Source organism: Rutidosis leptorrhynchoides, chromosome 3 (assembly GCF_046630445.1).
Source record: "Rutidosis leptorrhynchoides isolate AG116_Rl617_1_P2 chromosome 3, CSIRO_AGI_Rlap_v1, whole genome shotgun sequence".
Taxonomy (NCBI): domain Eukaryota; kingdom Viridiplantae; phylum Streptophyta; class Magnoliopsida; order Asterales; family Asteraceae; genus Rutidosis; species Rutidosis leptorrhynchoides.
The window spans coordinates 493,195,566-493,213,646 of record NC_092335.1 but is presented as its reverse complement, the minus strand read 5'-3'; the positions used below and the strand labels follow the sequence as shown (position 1 = coordinate 493,213,646).

The 18,081-nt window shown below is 33.1% G+C and overlaps 2 protein-coding genes across 2 annotated transcripts; both read left to right on the top strand.

Moving 5' to 3' along the window:
- The first annotated feature begins 1,796 nt into the window (after positions 1 to 1,796).
- LOC139898207 (uncharacterized) lies at positions 1,797 to 5,586 on the top strand. The gene is made up of 3 exons (XM_071880933.1): positions 1,797 to 1,854; positions 2,439 to 2,835; positions 3,583 to 5,586. Exons 2-3 carry the CDS (start codon positions 2,495 to 2,497, stop codon positions 5,576 to 5,578), a joined length of 2,337 nt encoding a protein of 778 aa, XP_071737034.1. The 5' UTR covers positions 1,797 to 1,854; positions 2,439 to 2,494; the 3' UTR covers positions 5,579 to 5,586.
- Positions 5,587 to 5,835: 249 nt separating this feature from the next.
- On the top strand, positions 5,836 to 9,314 carry LOC139901769 (uncharacterized). Its single transcript, XM_071884447.1, has 5 exons — positions 5,836 to 5,912; positions 6,726 to 6,854; positions 7,010 to 7,061; positions 7,177 to 8,703; positions 9,249 to 9,314. Exons 1-5 carry the CDS (start codon positions 5,836 to 5,838, stop codon positions 9,312 to 9,314), a joined length of 1,851 nt encoding a protein of 616 aa, XP_071740548.1.
- The last annotated feature ends 8,767 nt before the right edge of the window (positions 9,315 to 18,081 follow it).

The window sequence follows — 18,081 nt, the reverse complement described above, 5'->3', positions numbered from 1 at the left end:
AAGCTGCCTGCAGGGCTTACGCTTGACGCTGGGCGGCCTGCTGTACGCTGGGCGGCAGACTCTGAAAACTACCAAATTTTGTCATGTTTTGTGTTGCTTGATCCATATTTCTGTACACAAATTGCGTTTTTATGCGTGTATCTCCTAGGATACACCATTAACATCTGATTCCGACCAGCAGCAGCAATCGATGGAGCCAGCGAATCACCTAAAACCTAATTGATTCCGGATACCTATGGAAAACGCAATTGATTCCGACTATTGAGGGTTGAAATCGGATTTGTTGCGGCGGAGGTGGTCGTTGTCGATGTTTGTGGTAGCAGAGGTGATGGCGGCGGTGGCGGCGGTGTCGGTGGCGGTGGAGGCCGTGGTTGCGCTGGACCACGCTGGTGGAAGCGAGGGGTTTGATGGCGATGGTGCTTTAGGTTTTTGGTTTGGGTAATTTGGTGAAGAAACTCCCTTAAGACTCTGGAGATGGAAAAAAAACGTTATTGTTATACTGTTGATGGTTAATGTTATACTGTAGATGATGTACCCAATAGGAGTGCAATGTTTTTACGTGAATTAGTATATTTATAAATATGGTTCACGTTTTTATATGTAGTACAAAGTACCACATAAAAACACATTTAAGAATATACATTGAATATAAATTGTATTGTTTTTTTTATCGAAATGTGTGATTTACGGTTGTTTACGTAACTAAGATAGCTGCATCTAAATCACGTAGACTTGACTAAGTGGTCATCGAGTTAACCAATGAAGCACACCATCTGAGCTCAATTTTTGGATTATTTTAAATTATTTAAAAAGGTAGTGTGACTAGAGGGTGCGCATAATGCACAATTCATCTGGTACTAGGTCTCGTACTTGGAGGGCTTGTTTATCTAAAGTTTTATTTTGTATGGGAGAGCCAATGTACCGTTTATAAGAGTATTTTATCGCTTTTAAAAAAACATATCTACATCTACATGAACATGTAGCTAAATTTTCTTTTCGAATTTTTTTCTTCTTCCGTTTATTAGTACAAACTAGTTATTGAACCCTCGCTTCGCGCCGGGGGTTCGATTTTAAATGTATTTTATTGCGTTTAGTAAAATTATTTTGTGGCTAACGATGATGTCGTTGAAGCGCAACTTGAGTCGAACTAAAAGGTATAACCCGTGAGAGATTTAAATGTTATTTTAAATTAACAATATATGTGCATCTTCGCGTTTCGCTATGGAATTGTCGACTTTTAAAAATTTAACGCAAAATCAACGTGTATGAAAAGTACCCCAAATATTTAGCGTTTTTTAAAAAGCGTCCGTTTTGCGTATAGCTAGTGACATTGTGTTCCTAAAATTATTTCGAGTTTAACGATAGTGTCGGAAAAATTTAACTCGTTGCGAGCGAGAAGATATGACCCGTTGAATATTTGGGTGGAGTTTATTTAAGATTTTTTATGAAAATGGTTATTTGACACTTTACCCCCTGTTTGGGGGTCGATTTGAATTTTTCAAAAAAGTGTGGGGGCCTTTGTTGGTAAAATGAAATTTAGTTAAAATTAAAAAAAAGTGAAAAGTCGAAAATGCCCCTGATAGTATTCATAACTTTTATCTATTAGTTAATATGTAAATAAATGTAAATTTAATTTATTAATTTTAATTCTGCATGATATATGAAAATTGAAAAAATGAATGACCAAAGACACCTGTCGTCGACCCACCTCCTCAAATAAAAATAAATTTTAAACATAAATAAATTAATTAATTAATTAAATTACTGTATTATGTAAAAAAAAAAAAAAAATAAGAATAAGAATCCTATTTCTAAAAAAAATCGGTACCAATTTCCTAAAATTCACACGCAAAGGTACTCCTAATCTTTCAATTCTTCTTTGAATTTGTATTCATTATCAAGTTTGTAATTTTGTACATATTCTGTTCCTCCTTTGAACATTGGATTAGGGTTTATTCTATTCCTCCGTTAGGGTTTCACATAGTCATTTTTGGGTAGGGTTTCATTTTGGCTGACATAATGTTGATTCTGATATGATAGAAAGTTGTTAAATTTGTGCCCTAAATTGCTATTTGTTTCAATGTGCTTCTTTTAGTTCACTTTAAAGATGCTAAATCTTATCCCCTTGGTTTTTAGATTTTGAATACTGATTGTGGTCCAGTATGTGGCGTTTTTCGATGCAGGTAATTGTGCATTTTTTGTTAATACAGTGTGTTCCGAATCGCGTTTCAAAAACGGTTATATGATCTTATGTGGCAGTTATTAAACTGATAGTTCTCGTAGTATTAGATAACTTTAGATCTGCGTATGCTTATGTTAGTTGTGATGATAACTAATACTTTGTTCCAAATGGCTAATTCGAAACTCCCTTTTGTGTGTAAATCATTTTTCCGTATGTGGATTGAAATTTTAAACTTTGATTCATTCGTTTAATTTAGGCTACAAATTAGGTCATACAACAACAACAATAATACCCAATTCCACGAACTAGGCAATGAAGAAAGTTATTGCGATATGCCAATTAGGCGGCACATTCAAGACTCTTAGTGATGGTTCGTTGTCATATTATGGTGGCGATGCGCACGCTATCGATATCGATGAAAACTCAACGTACAATGATTTCAAAATGGAGGTATCGGAGATGTTTAATTGCATTTATAGTAATGTGTCTATCAAGTATTTTCTTCCGGGAAACAGGAAAACGTTAATCACGATCTCTAATGATAAAGACCTTCAGCGTATGATAAAGTTTCATGGAAATTGCAGCAGCATTGATGTTTATATCATAATCGAAGAAGGTGTTGCTCCTGATGTTTCGAATATGCCTGTTAGTAGGTAGTTTTCTTCACTCGTACTATATATTTATTTAAATGACATATGTCTAAGAATGTAACATAAAATCCATACACTTTTTTAGGATTTTGCTAACGACAACCTGTAGGGCTATTGTTAACATGCTTAAAACACTTGTAATATTAGGTAACCGCCACCATAAGTTGATAACCAAACAACTGCAGTATATAAGGGCTGACGTTAGCAAAATCTTTTTTTTTTTTAAATGTGGGGTATATACAAATATGTTTCTCTTAAATAGTGTTGGGAGATTGAGATCAACTTTTGCCAAGATAAGGAGCGTAAATCTATCTAAGTGAATGTTCAAATTTGTACAATTCGAGGGGACTTAAACAGATTTCATTTTTTCCAATAAAAGCCTGTATTTATTTGTATTTTTTATATTTTTTGTGTTGAACTTGCACACTTTTTGGCAAAAAATATCAATTAATTTTACCTTCTAGCGGAGAGAAGTTAGTATACACCCCGCATTGATAGAGTTTTATAATTGTATTACCTTTCTTGGCAATTTGACCCTACGGTGAAATCAATTTCTACACGAAGTTGGTATACATCTCGTATTAAGTATATTTTATGATGGCTAAAATAGTAAAAAGTAGAAAATTATAGCTGCCATTGCGTAATGACGTATCACAAGATCTTAGATCGTTTTATCGAAGAAAATTTTTAATATTTGATTTTGAGGACGGTTTAAGTTACATGTTTATTTATGTACATCTGATGTTGCAGATCAAGTAGAACAACATTATCCGAAGTTGGAATTCTTGCCGATGCCACTCCTTGTGTATTAGATAACGACATGGATGAAATAAGTCAACGTGTTCTTCTCGATTCAACTTTTGATGTGTCGAATGATATCACGATTGTTGACGAACACATCGTTAATGTTGACGAACACATCGTGAATGTTGACGAACATATTGATTTAACTCCACTTCCTCTTCACAATTTTTCGGATGAAAAACACTCGAAAGCAACAGAACAATGGCAGAACAACATTACAGGTGTCGGACAGAGATTCAACAGTGTAACCGATTTTCGTGACGCTTTACGAAAATACGCAATCGCTAATCGATTCGCTTTTAAATACAAGAAAAACGATAGTCATCGTGTGACCGTTAAATGCAAAACCGAAGGTTGTCCATGGAGAATTCACGCATCCCGTCTTTCAACAACACAATTAATCTGTATTAAAAAGATGAATCCGAACCACACATGTGAAGGATCCGTTTTAACAACGGGTCATCAAGCAACTCGAAGTTGGGTCGCGGGTGTTATCAAAGAGAAGCTAAAAGTATCTCCAAATTACAAACCGAAAGATATCGTTATTGATATTAAAGAACAATACGGGGTCGAGTTAAATTATTTTCAAGCGTGGCGTGGTAAAGAAATCGCAAAAGAACAACTTCAAGGTTCATATAAAGATGCATACGGTCAATTACCGTTTTTTTGTGATCAAATAATGGAGACGAATCCAGGTAGTCTTGCTACTTTTACTACCAAAGATGACTCGAGCTTTCATCGTTTGTTTGTATCGTTTAACGCTTCGATTTGTGGTTTTAAACGGGGTTGTAGGCCTTTGTTGTTTTTAGGTAGCGTACCGTTAAAGTCGAAATATCAAGGAACATTATTGGCTGCAACTGCACCCGATGGTGATGATGACGTGTTTCCAGTTGCGTTTGCAGTTGTGGATACTATAACAGATGATAATTGGCTTTGGTTTTTACAACAGTTAAAAGCTGCGTTGACCAATTGTCATGGTTTAACTTTTGTTGCGGACCGAGAAAACGGGTTGAAAGAGTCGATTTCTAACGTTTTTCGAGATCAAAATGTGTACCATGCATTCTGTTTACGGTTTTTATCCGAACAGCTTATTCGGGATTTAAAAGGACAGTTTTCACATGAAGTTAAACGTCTTATTGTTGACGATCTTTATGCAGCTGCTTGTGCACCGAGAACTGAAGGTTTTCAAAAATGTATTGAAAGTATTAAAAGTATATCAATTGAAGCTTACAATTGGGTTATAAATAGTGAACCCGTGCATTGGGCGAACGCGTTTTTTCCGGGTGCGAGATATAATCATATAACGTCGAATTTTGGTGAGATGTTTTATAGTTGGGTGTCCGAAGCGCACGATTTACCGATAACGCAAATGGTGGATACCGTTAGAGGTAAGATAATGGAGTTGATTTACACAAGAAGGGAAGCTTCTAATCTTTGGTTAACAAAGTTAACACCTTTTAGAGAAGAAAGATTAGACAAAGAAAGCATTAAAGTATGCGCGCTTCAAATCTTTAATTCCGATCCTATTGGGAACAAATACGAGGTTCATGGGGATTCGATTGAAGTTGTCGATATTACTAATTACGATTGTAGTTGTAAAGAATGGCAGCTTACTGGTATGCCTTGTTGTCACGCGATTGCTGTGATTGGTTGTCTTGGACGGGACCCGCATGATTATTGTGCCAGATATTTTACAAGTGAGAGTTATAGGTTAACGTATTCGGAGTCGGTGAAAGCAATTTCGAGCGAGGATAAGGCGGTGGCTGTGCGGAAGGAAGATTGTCAGGCGATTGTGACGGTAACGCCGCCACCGACACGGCGGCCGCCAGGGAGGCCCCCGAGTAAGAAGGTTGGAATGGTGGATGGTAATAGACGTCAACTTCAATGTAGCAGATGCAAGTGTACGGGACACAATAAGTCGACTTGCAAAGAGATCATTTGAATATGTGGAATGAGTAAGTACATAAACTTCTAAAGCTTTTAATTAAATTGAATTTTTGGCACTAATTAAGTAGTCATTTGAATGCTTGATGGTTTTAATAGGGTGTTTGGTAACTAATTAAGTATTGTTGCTATATTTATGCAAAATCTTGTGTGCTATTGTTTAACTGTTCCCTATTCTGACATGGTACTGCTGTTACTGAATAGTATAGTAACCGTTTAGTCACCAGTGTCATTTTACACATTAGAGGTGGCAAAATGGGTAACTTCTCGAAACCTAGTTTTTTGTATAGTTTTGGTTGGCCTGAATGCCTCACTCACTTTTTGTCCAAAAAGTACATTTTTTCCCTTCAAATTTGTGATTTTGAGCTTTTTGAATAAATTGATTTAGGATGTGTTAGATTAGTTTCTGTTTTAAATCTGTACTAGTGTTTGAATTGAGAAAAATCGTAGTAGAATAGCTGTAGCATATGTTAGCAAGGATCATTGTACAGTTTTGAAAGTGCCAAGTTTGGTGTACATGTATGATTATGGAGATATGAAAAATCTAATGCATTTGTGATGGTATTCTTTTTTACAGGAGAAATTCTTTGAGTTTCGGCCCGCCTGTTACCTGTGTTAAAATTGTTTTTTTTTTTCTTTTTTTTTTTTTTTTTTAAGTTGAATTGTTTATGTTTTAAATCCACGCTAGTGTTATAGATTGAGAATAAATTGCAGTTGAATAGATGTAGCATATCTTAGCTAAGGATCATTGTACAGTTTTGCTTGCAGACATGATAACCACTTGCAAATATAAATAAGTAGGAAGCCAGGAACCATAGCTAGTTTTTAATTTTAATTCTTTTTTTTTTTTTTTTTTTTTTTTTTTTTGTTAATCATTCAGTTAACGTCTTTTTCTCTCTCTCTGACTTGCTCCACCCCAAAAAAGCAAACAACCACCTCATACATTTGAACACATTTTGCTCTTAGATCCGATCGAATTGGAAGTCGAAATCGTCATCATTATACTCGCAGCAATTTTCCGAACCTGAGAGTACAACTTTCGCCGACAAACCTCTCTCCACGCGCCGCCACGCGCTGCCTGTCAGGTCGCCGGAATAGTACTCCGGTCACTTTTTTTTTTTTTTTTTTTTTTTTTTTTTTTGCAGGGAATATTACCGAGCTTGGAGCAAAAGTCCTTGCGAACCAGAAACCTCGCTAATTTGCTATCTGCTCTGCTACCTCTGTGCCGCCGGTAGCCGCCGGTTGCCGGAACTCCCTTGTTCTTACAAGGCCGTGTTTGTTTTCTCTGACCCTTAACTTTTCTGTTCTACTACCTTTTTTGCACCTAACGGTGCTGTTTACACTTCTATTTGATTCTTCATTACATATAACTACTTATTATTTTTAGTTACATTTTTTTCCCATATACCTACTGTTTTTCAACCTGTAGCTTTGATTTTCAACCTGTAGGAATCCTGTTATTCCTGTTACTACTTATTACGGTATTTGTTTTTTTTTTTTTTTTTTTTTTTTGCACTCTTGCTATCGTTAGCGTTTTTGCTTGTTGTTTCTACTGTGTCTTTAGCAACTCTTTTCTACTTAGTGCGCTGTTTATAGGGTAAGATTAACTCGTCACATACGCATGGTTACTTGAGGTCATGTCCTATTAGTTTAGGGGCGGGTAGGTCTAGAGGGAGTAGAGATACTCGCGTTAGGATTAGAGTAGGTAGTTGGAATGTAGGAACTTTGACTAGCAAAGCCCATGAACTTGTAAATACGCTACGTAAGAGTAAAGTGGACATATTGTGTGTTCAAGAGACCAGATGGAGGGGTGAAGAGGCGGTTGACGTGGACGACTACAGGTTGTGGTTCTCGGGTTCTAGAGTAGCTAGAAACGGGGTAGGGATCCTTATAGGACCCCTTTATAAGGATAATATTGTGGGTGTGGATAGGTGTAGCGATAGGATTATGTCGGTTAGGGTAGTTATCCAGGAGGAGACTTACATGGTCATTTGCGCTTACGCACCCCATGCTGGTTTAGGAGATGATGAAAAAGTTCGCTTTTGGGAAGCGTTAGATGAAGTTGTGAGGAGTTGCCCCGCCGACCATCGATTGGTTATTGGGGGAGACCTTAATGGTCATATAGGAACGATCTCGGACGGATATACGGGTGTCCATGGGGGCTTTGGGTACGGAGTTCGGAATGAAGAAGGACGATCTATTCTCGAATTCGCTGTTGCCCACGAACTGGTTGTTGCAAACTCCTTCTTTAGGAAGACGGAAGCACAACTAGCTACTTTCCACAGTGGGGGACATAGTACCCAGATTGACTATTTGCTGCTTCGCAAAGGGGACCTTAGAGCTTGCAGAGACTGTAGAGCCCTGACTACCTGGACTTGTTCCACCCAACACAGATTATTGGTCATGGACTTGGTTCTGCAGAGGCGGGTTACTAAAAGAGTGAGACCCGTCCAACCTAGGATCCTTTGGAAGAATCTGATTGAAGGGAAAGCCGAAACTTTTAAAACTTCAGTGTTGGAAAGAGTAGAGGCAGGAATGGATACCGTTACTCAAATGGACGCAGATCAGATGTGGAATAGGATGGCATCTGCTATTAGGGATGTTGCCAAGGAAACCTTAGGTGTGGCAGTAGGGACATCGAGAGGACATAAGTCTAATAGAGAATCATGGTGGATTAGTGATGAGGTTCAAACCAAAGTCGCACTTAAGCAACAGAGGTTTAAGGAGCTCATTACATGCCGGGACGGGACACGTGAAGATAGAACTAGGGCAGAAGAGAGGTATAAAGAAGCCAACAGAGAAGCTAAGAAGGCCGTTGCCCGTGCAAAAGATAAAGCGTATGAAGACTTGTATAGGAAACTAGACTCCAAAGAAGGAGCAAATGATATTTACAGGATTGCAAAAGCTAGGGAGCGTAGGAGGAGGGATATAGATAACATCAAGTTTATCAAGGATGAAGCCGGTCAAACCTTAGTGAAGGAAGAAGAAATTAGGAAAAGATGGGAAGGGTATTTCTCAACTCTTTTCGTGGGTGAAGGACCTGGGCGCCAAGAAGTTCCGCAGGACTTGGGAATAGGACAATTCCGGAACAACAGTTTCTGTAGGAGAATCAGGAAGGAAGAAGTAAGTTCGGCACTACGAAAGATGGGTAGAAACAAAGCTGTAGGACCTGACCAGATCCCAATAGAGGCGTGGCGGTGCCTGGGCGAGGATGGTGTCAGGTGGTTGACGTGTCTTTTCAATAAGACGCTTAGAAGTTATAAAATGCCTACGGAATGGAGACTCAGCGAGATTATCCCTATTTACAAAAATAAAGGGGATGCCCAAATCTGCGGTAATTATAGAGGCATAAAATTACTTAGTCATACTATGAAGCTTTGGGAGAGAGTGATTGAGACTAGACTTCGACGCGAGACTACGGTTTCAGAAAACCAATTTGGTTTCATGCCAGGGCGCTCTTCGATGGAGGCAATTCATATTTTAAGAAGCGTTATGGAGAAGTATAGGGAGAAACAAAAGGGCCTAGAGATGGTCTTCTTAGACTTAGAAAAGGCCTATGATAGCGTACCGCGAAAGCTGATTTGGAAGACACTTAATGTTAGGGGTATCCCAAGTAGATATATTAGAGCTATTATGGATATGTATGATGGGGCGAAGTCCTGTGTCAGGACGCCTGTGGGAAACACAGAGTATTTCCCGATAGAAGTAGGCTTGCACCAGGGATCGGCCCTTAGTCCTTTCCTTTTCGCTTTGATTCTAGACGAGCTGTCTCGAGGAATACAAGAGAACATCCCTTGGTGTCTGATTTTTGCCGATGATATCGTGCTTGTATCAGAATCAAATGAGGAGCTTAACAGAAGACTAGAACAATGGAGGGAGGCCTTAGAACAAAATGGGTTACGGATCAGCAGACAAAAGACAGAATATCTTAGGTGCGAATTCAGTAGGAGTGAGGATGAACTAAATGGTGGAGGGATTATCAACATTGGGGACCAGATCTTGCACCCACAAGAGTCGTTTAGATATCTAGGTTCGGTCCTCCACAAATCGGGGAGGATAGACGAAGACGTGACTCATCGTATTAAGGTAGGTTGGTTGAAGTGGAGAGCGGCGAAAGGGGTCTTGTGCGACAAGAAGATCCCACTCAAATTAAAAGGGAAATTCTTTAAAGTAGCTATTAGACCTGCCATGTTGTACGGATCAGAATGTTGGCCAATGACGAAGGCCCAAGAGAGAAGGATGGAAGTAGCAGAAATGAGGATGCTTAGGTGGACGTGTGGTAAAACCATGTTAGATAGGATCCCAAATGGTGTGTTTAGGGAAAACCTTGGAGTCTGTAGCATCATCGACAAGCTAAGGGAAGAACGGCTTCGATGGTTTGGGCATGTGATGAGGCGACCTCGTATTGCCCCGGTAAGGAGAGTCGAGGCACTCACGGTCGATGGCGTAAGGAGAAGGGGTAGACCTACACGTAGGTGGATGGATAGACTTAGGCTCGACATGAGGGAGCTTTCGCTGACTGAGGACATGACTTCTGATAGGGGTGCGTGGAGGGCTAGAATTAGAATAGTCGAGTAGGGTTACGTCCTTTTATGTTATTTTTTTATTTTTAATAGTATTTCTCATTAGGTTTCTTACTTTTGCTTTTTTTGCTTTTTATTACTTTTTTTATTATTATTATTACTTTATTTATTATTATTATTATCTCTATATTATTATTGTTAGTTTTTATTATTATTATTATTTTTATTATTATTATTTTTATTATTACTATTATTTTTATTATTATTATTATTATTATTATTATTATTATTATTATTATTATTATTATTATTATTATTATTACTATTATTATTATTATTATTACTATTACTATTAGTATTATTTTTATTATTGTTACTACTACTATAATACTCTTGGTATTACTAGTACTGGTACTATTACGACTACTACTATTACTTTTATTATTATTATTTTTATTATTATTATTATTATTATTATTATTATTATTATTATTATTATTATTATTATTATTATTACTATTATTGTATTATGGGTGTGTTAATATTAATTATTAATATTATTTGTGGTATTAATATTATTACTATTGCTTTTAACTATTTTTTACTAACACTAGTACTAGTATTAGTATTTTTATTTTTTAGCCGCTTAGAGCCTAAATTGATTTTCAGGGAGACTTTTAAACCCATGAAATTTTGATTCTATCATTTTCATGGCGTCTCAATATATATATATATATATATATATATATATATATATATATATATATATATATATATATATATATATATATATATATATATATATATTTTTTTTTTTTTTTATTTTTTTTTTTATTATTTTATTTTACTATTTTTATAAATAAATAAAAAAAGGCCGGAGGTCCACTCGGAAGCAATCTCTTTATCCGCCGAATAAAGAGAGGGATGACTTTCTCTACTTTTCTGGGTGGAGAAATGACTTGTTTTTATTCTCGGATAAGGGAAGGATTGTCTACATCTCACCTCCCCCATACACCACTCAAGTGGTATTGGGTACTGTTGTTGTTGTTGTTGTTGTGTCTCTTGTTTTAACCCTATGTTGGTGACTTTTTTCTATAGTCTAAGCTTTTATGTAAATTTTGTCTATAAGTGTAACATTTATATGTAAGATATACCATTCTATAAATTAGGGGTGTTTAAGATATTTGATTTTAAACTAATTAACTCGGAAATTGAACTGAATGAAAACTTAAAAAATCAAACTGAATTTGAATTCGTTCGGTTTTAATTTTGGAATTTTTTTAAACGAAAATCAAATTCAGCAAATAATATATTAAATTATTAATTAATATATATAAATGAAAAGTGGTTTTAAAATCATAAGTCAAATTTAAAATCGATTTGTTATAATTATTTTGGTTAAATTATGATTTTTTCGGGTTTAATTGAAACGAAATTGAATTTAGTTTTCGGTTCGATTTTGAAATTGAATTCGGTTTTCACTTTTGCCTTCAAATTTTTTAAAACTAAATAGACAGAACCGAATTAACAGAGGAAACCGAAATCAAACTGATGAACAGCCCTACGGTATAAATGAATATTAGACAGTATAAATGTATATTATGTCAATTGTCAAATGTACGATAGAAATAAGCATATGTGATATATAAATGAACATCTTGTTTATAATTGGAGGTTTTAGTGTGTTGTGACCCGTCTAAATTCATATGGACGAATACATCAACATCTGGTCTCATTGCGAGGTACTGACCTCTATATGATACGTTAAACATTGCATTCATTTTAAAAGACAAACTCATTTCAAAATATAACATTTCTATACAAATGATATATGTTTTTCATAATATGAATGACTAATCTGTCATTTACTTATTAACAGTCTTTTTGAACTCAATGACTTGAATGCAACGTCTTTTGAAATATGTCATGAACGACTCCAAGTAATATCTTTAAAATGAGCAAATGCACAGCGGAAGATTTCTTTCATACCTGAGAATAAACATGCTTAAAAGTGTCAACCAAAAGGTTGGTGAGTTCATAGGTTTATCATAAACAATCATTTCAATAATTTTAATAGACCACAAGATTTCATTTTCATAAATAATCTGCAGGAATACCCATCTGCAAAAATCATTCATACGAATAAACACCTGGTAACCGACATTAACAATATACATATAGAATATCCTCAGCATACAGGCATCTCGCAATCAGTATACTAAAAATTGAAGTACTAAAGCAGTTCAAATTCTCTGACTGGGGCGTGTTAAAGCCCATAGATCTATCTTTAGGATCCGCGTCAATTAGTGACAAGTTCACTAATTCTTAGGTTACCAAGCAAAAGGGGTGATATCAGTCGTAGAATGTTTTTAAGTACTTGTGTCTATTTCGTCAAACATTTATAAAAGCGCATGTATTCTCAGCCCAAAAATATATATTGCAAAAGCATTTAAAAAGTGAGCAAATGAAACTCACGATACGATATTTTGTAGTAAAATATGCATACGACGGAACTGAACAATGCAGGGTTGGCCTCGGTTTCACGAACCTATATCAAGTTTATATATTAAGACTTATAATAATAATTAAACAAGTTTTTATAAAAGTCTTAATTTAATTTGTAGTATATACTTTATTTATATGTATTCTTTATATGTTATATTAATATTTAACTTAAATATATTTATTTTCAATATTTGAAATAATTAATTGATATATATTATTAATGTTAATTTAAAAGGTAAATCATTAATGTTAATATGTTAAATTTTTATTAAAATATTTCAATAATAGTAATAATAATCATAAAAATAATGATAATAGTATTAGTATTAATAATTTTAATAATAATTATAGTGATAATAATGTTAATGATAATAATATTAATATTAATGATAATAATTATAAAAGTCATAATATTTATAATAATCCTAATAATAATGTTAATAATAATAATAATGATAATAATGTTAATAAAAATATATAAAAATCATGTTAATGATAATAATAATAATAATAATAATAATGATAAAAATATTAATAATGTTAAAAATAATAATAATAATAATAATAATAATAATAATAATAATAATAATAATAATAATAATAATAATAATAATATTAATATTAATATTAATAATAATATTAATGTTAAAAATAATAATAATGATAATAAAAATGATAATTTTAATAAAAATGATAATTTTAATAATAATGATAGTTTTAATAAAAATGATAATTTTAATAATAATGATAATAATAATAATAATAATAATAATAATAATAATAATAATAATAATAATAATAATAATGATGATGATGATGATGATGATGATGATGATGATGATGATGATGATGATGATGATGATGATGATGATGATGATGATGATGATGATGATGATGATGATGATGATGATGATGATGATGATGATGATGATGATGATGATAATAATAATAATAATAATAATAATAATAATAATAATAATAATAATAATAATAATGTAAATGGTAATACTAATAATATTATTAATGATAATATTAGTAATAATACTAATGATAATAATAATAATTAACAATCCATTTGAATCATTACTTAATTATGATTTCAATCATTCTCATAATAATATTTGTATTTATAATTTTTATTTTTATAATCATAACATTATTAAAATCTTCATAATCATAATAATAATAATAATACTTATATTAATACTAATAATGATAATAATAATAATAATAATAATAATAATAATAATAATAATAATAATAATAATAATAATAATAATAATAATAATAATAATAATAATAATAATTATATTAATAATCATAATGATAACAATAATACTTATATTAATAATAATAATGATAAGATTAATAATAATAATAATAATAATAATAATAATAATAATAATAATAATAATAATAATAATAATAATAATAATAATAATAATAATAATAATAATAATACTAGTAATAATATTAAAGGATTATATCATCATCATCTTCCATGATCATATATCATCATGCAATTATCATCATCATCGATCAAACATCATCATCATCACATCACGATCATCATAATTAGATCATCATCATCCATATATCATCATAATTATCTAATCATCATCATAACCTCATTATAACATCATCATCATCCATTATCTATCATCTAACGCATCATCATCAACTTAATCATTTACGTATCATTTTAGAACCATTTCATCACCATCATAACATCATACAACATACATGTATCATCATCGTCATCTTCATAATCGTATCCATCATCATCATCACTCTTCTTCGTTATTCATCATCATCTATCTTCACCATCACCATCATTCATCATCGTGTTTTTCGTGTTTATTCAAGAAGAGAAACAGAAGCAGCAGTAGATGCTTTCGAACGAAATAGAAACAAAACAGTAGCAGCGACAGTTAATCATCATCAAATTACGCGAAACGCTTGCAAACTACGCGAAACGCGTAATCATGTGATCAAACTACGCGGACCTCGTAGTATCTACGCTAAACGCGTAATGTTTTGGCTATTTTTACTGTTTATCGTCTTCTTACAACAAGAACAGGAAATAGAAAAAGAACAGCAGAAAGTTTGATGGTGTTTCTTGATCTGGTTCGAATATCCAGCAGAAACATAAACAGCAGGTTTGTAGTAGCCATGGATCAAGTGTTTGTATGAAGGTGGTGGTTTGTTATGATCGGTGAGCAAGACTGAAGCAAACAGTAACATCGAGCAGAAGTTGTAGTACATCACGAAGAGTTGCAGGTGTTGGTCGTGATCCAAAACTGAAACAGAATGTTTGGGTGCTTGTGTACTAGTTGCAGAAAAATAGAAATAACAGTGATCGTTGATGGTATGTGGTGTTCGAAGGTTTGATGATGGGTGGTGTTGTGGAGGTGTTTGAACATGGTGGTAGTGATGGGTTATGGTGGTGTCGAGGGTGATGGTAGTTTAAAGGTGGTGGATGGTGAGGTTGTGGTTGTGATGGAGGTGGTGTACCAAGGTGGTCGTCCGGTTGATGGTGGGGAAGAAGGTGGTGGAAGGTTGTAAAATGGTTGTGATGGAGGAAGGTGATCATGGATGGCGGTTGGTGGTGAATGTAAGAGACGAGCAGGAGTATATATATATATATATATATATATATATATATATATATATATATATATATATATATATCTTAGCATGATATATATGTATATAATATATAAGAGATTGAAGAAAGAAGAAAAACAAATAAACACAGTATTTTGCACTAATTTCAAATTTTAAATAGTAACATGATAAATATCTCCCGTCGTCTTTTACGGATTAAATTTCGTGCTCCGTTGTTAATCACTGGCGGATAAAAGTCTCCAGAAAAATCTCATATTTTTAAATTGAATACCTTTATTTATTTCAGTCATTAACTGTGTAAAACGTGATCAAAAAGGTTTGTCTAATATTTGTTTTTAGTTCCAAGTTATATGTACGGAGTGTTAAAACTCAAATTGACAAAGTAAAAATATATTTAATAATCCTAATTTTTACATAACCTAACTATGAACCAACGTTAATTTTTATTTTATCATAAGTTCGTTTTTAACTTATTTAATATTCAACGAGTATTACAATCATTAAATAATGACATTCAATTTACTTTATATATATATATATATATATATATATATATATATATATATAGATTAATTTTAAATAATAATTTTTATTATATCTTATATTATTTTACATATTCATTTCTAACAATTAAATCGTATATTATTTCAATTTATATTTCAAATTATTATTATTATTATTATTATTATTATTATTATTATTATTATTATTATTATTATTATTATTATTATATATATATATATATATATATATATATATTTAAATATGTATCTATTTATTTACAAGTAATAGTTCGTGAATCGTCGGGAATGGTCGAGGTTAACTGAATTTATGAAACAGTTCAAAAATTTTGAGACTCAACATAACAGACTTTGCTTATTGTGTCGAAAATATTAATTCATATGTAGATTTAACTTTAAAATAAGTTGAAATTTTCCGGGTCGTCACATAGTGCGTGTCTCCGCTTATTCCTCATAACTTTAACACGCCACCCATTTAAAAAAAAAAAAGTTCATATTACTATGTAATATGTTTCAAAATAAACGTCTCTTACTGAATATAATCCGTAAAATCACTAAATTCCAATTTTACATGTTTATATATGGGATTTAGCATAACTTTCAGTACTAATTTCATCTCTTACTTTATTTTAAAAAAGTTAATTAATTACAATAACGTTTTAAATGAATGGTAAAGTGAAGATCATAAATTGAAGAATTTTTGTTGGTGTATGCTTAATCCAGAATAGACGGAGTATATATCTAGAGGTTTAAATAATTAAATTAATATTTTTTTTTCAATATTGTAATTCAAATTCTAAAATTTAAGCAATATATGATAACCTTTTTTAGACAACCCTAAAAGTAACTCTATAAAAACACATTGATAAGGTTTACAATTAATGAACACCACTCTCAAATGCTTTTGTTATTCCGTTTGTCATTGGCTTTTGTGATTTTTTAGCCCGAAATTTGGTTATGTTGTTTGTTTGTTAGATTGATCGTTTTTTTTAATCTGTCAATTAAATATATTTCTTTGATGTCTTGTTTCGTTAGTTCGCTTGTTTGGTTCTTTGTTTAGTTTGATCATAGGTAGTTTTGAGTTTGTCTCGTAGCCCCGGTTATGCTCGGCTCTAGATAGCGTTTTGGTTTAGGTAAGTTTTACGAGCCTTTTTGTTTTGTCGTTTGTATCGTTTCATGGAATGTTCATCTTTCGATGAATGCATCTAGTTATATTGCATTCGTTATTTTAACCAAAAAAAAAAAATAAAGAAAATATTGGGTGCCATCTTCATGGTTATAGGCACTATTAAGCAATAGCGTCCTCCTTGATCATGCTCTTTATACATTTTTTTTTGGCGAAAAAACATATTATTATAAATAAATAAAAAACGGAGATCCGGTGATCTAAGGCGTTACATGAAGTGTTACAGATACAGATATCAAATCTGTTTGAAAGTAAATCTAATGTTCAACATGAACTTGATTGAAATAAAACTATAACATTGATGAAGCACCAACAATAATCGGGGGCGAAGAACCCCGAAATAACCACAAACCGATACCGAGAAGCTACTACTTCCGTGAGAAGTAACCGTCACCAAGACCACCGAATCCTAAAAAAGTCCTCACCTGAACCGAAGTCTGCAGCAGCGTACCTCAATCTACAAGCCCTCATAGCCAACCGTATCATCCCCAAACCCGTTAATCTGTAACCCATCCACTCGTCGGGCAACCCAAGAACACCCGCCTCGAGACCGCATCAATCAGAAACCCAGAATAAAACCCCCGTTAGCTAGCACATCTGAAATGGCCCGTTCATATCGATTATAAACATTTCATATTAATTGGTTTCATTGCGAGGTACTGATCTCTATATGATACGTTTTACAAACATTGCATTCTTTTAAAAGACACATCATCTATAAACGCAAGACTTTTGACATCTGATGACTTCTACGTATAGACAATCATCATAAATAACATTTTACAACATAACCACTGTAATGATTTCCAAATCTGATACTCGATGATAATTTTGAATGCAACATTGTGATGACCCGTCCAAATTCCTTTAGACGAAGTACATCTTTCATCGATTTCATTGCGAGGTATTTGACCTCTATATGATACGTTTTACAAATATTGCATTCTTTTGAAAAGGCACACCATAAATGAATATCTAAATCCAAGGTTTTCGACATCTGATGATGTCTACATATAGACAATCACCGTAAATAATAGTTTACAATAATACATCCGTTGACAATGCAGTCAAAATAAGATACATGGTGATGATTTTGTGAATGCAAAGTTTTCTCGAATAAAGCATGTATGACTCCATG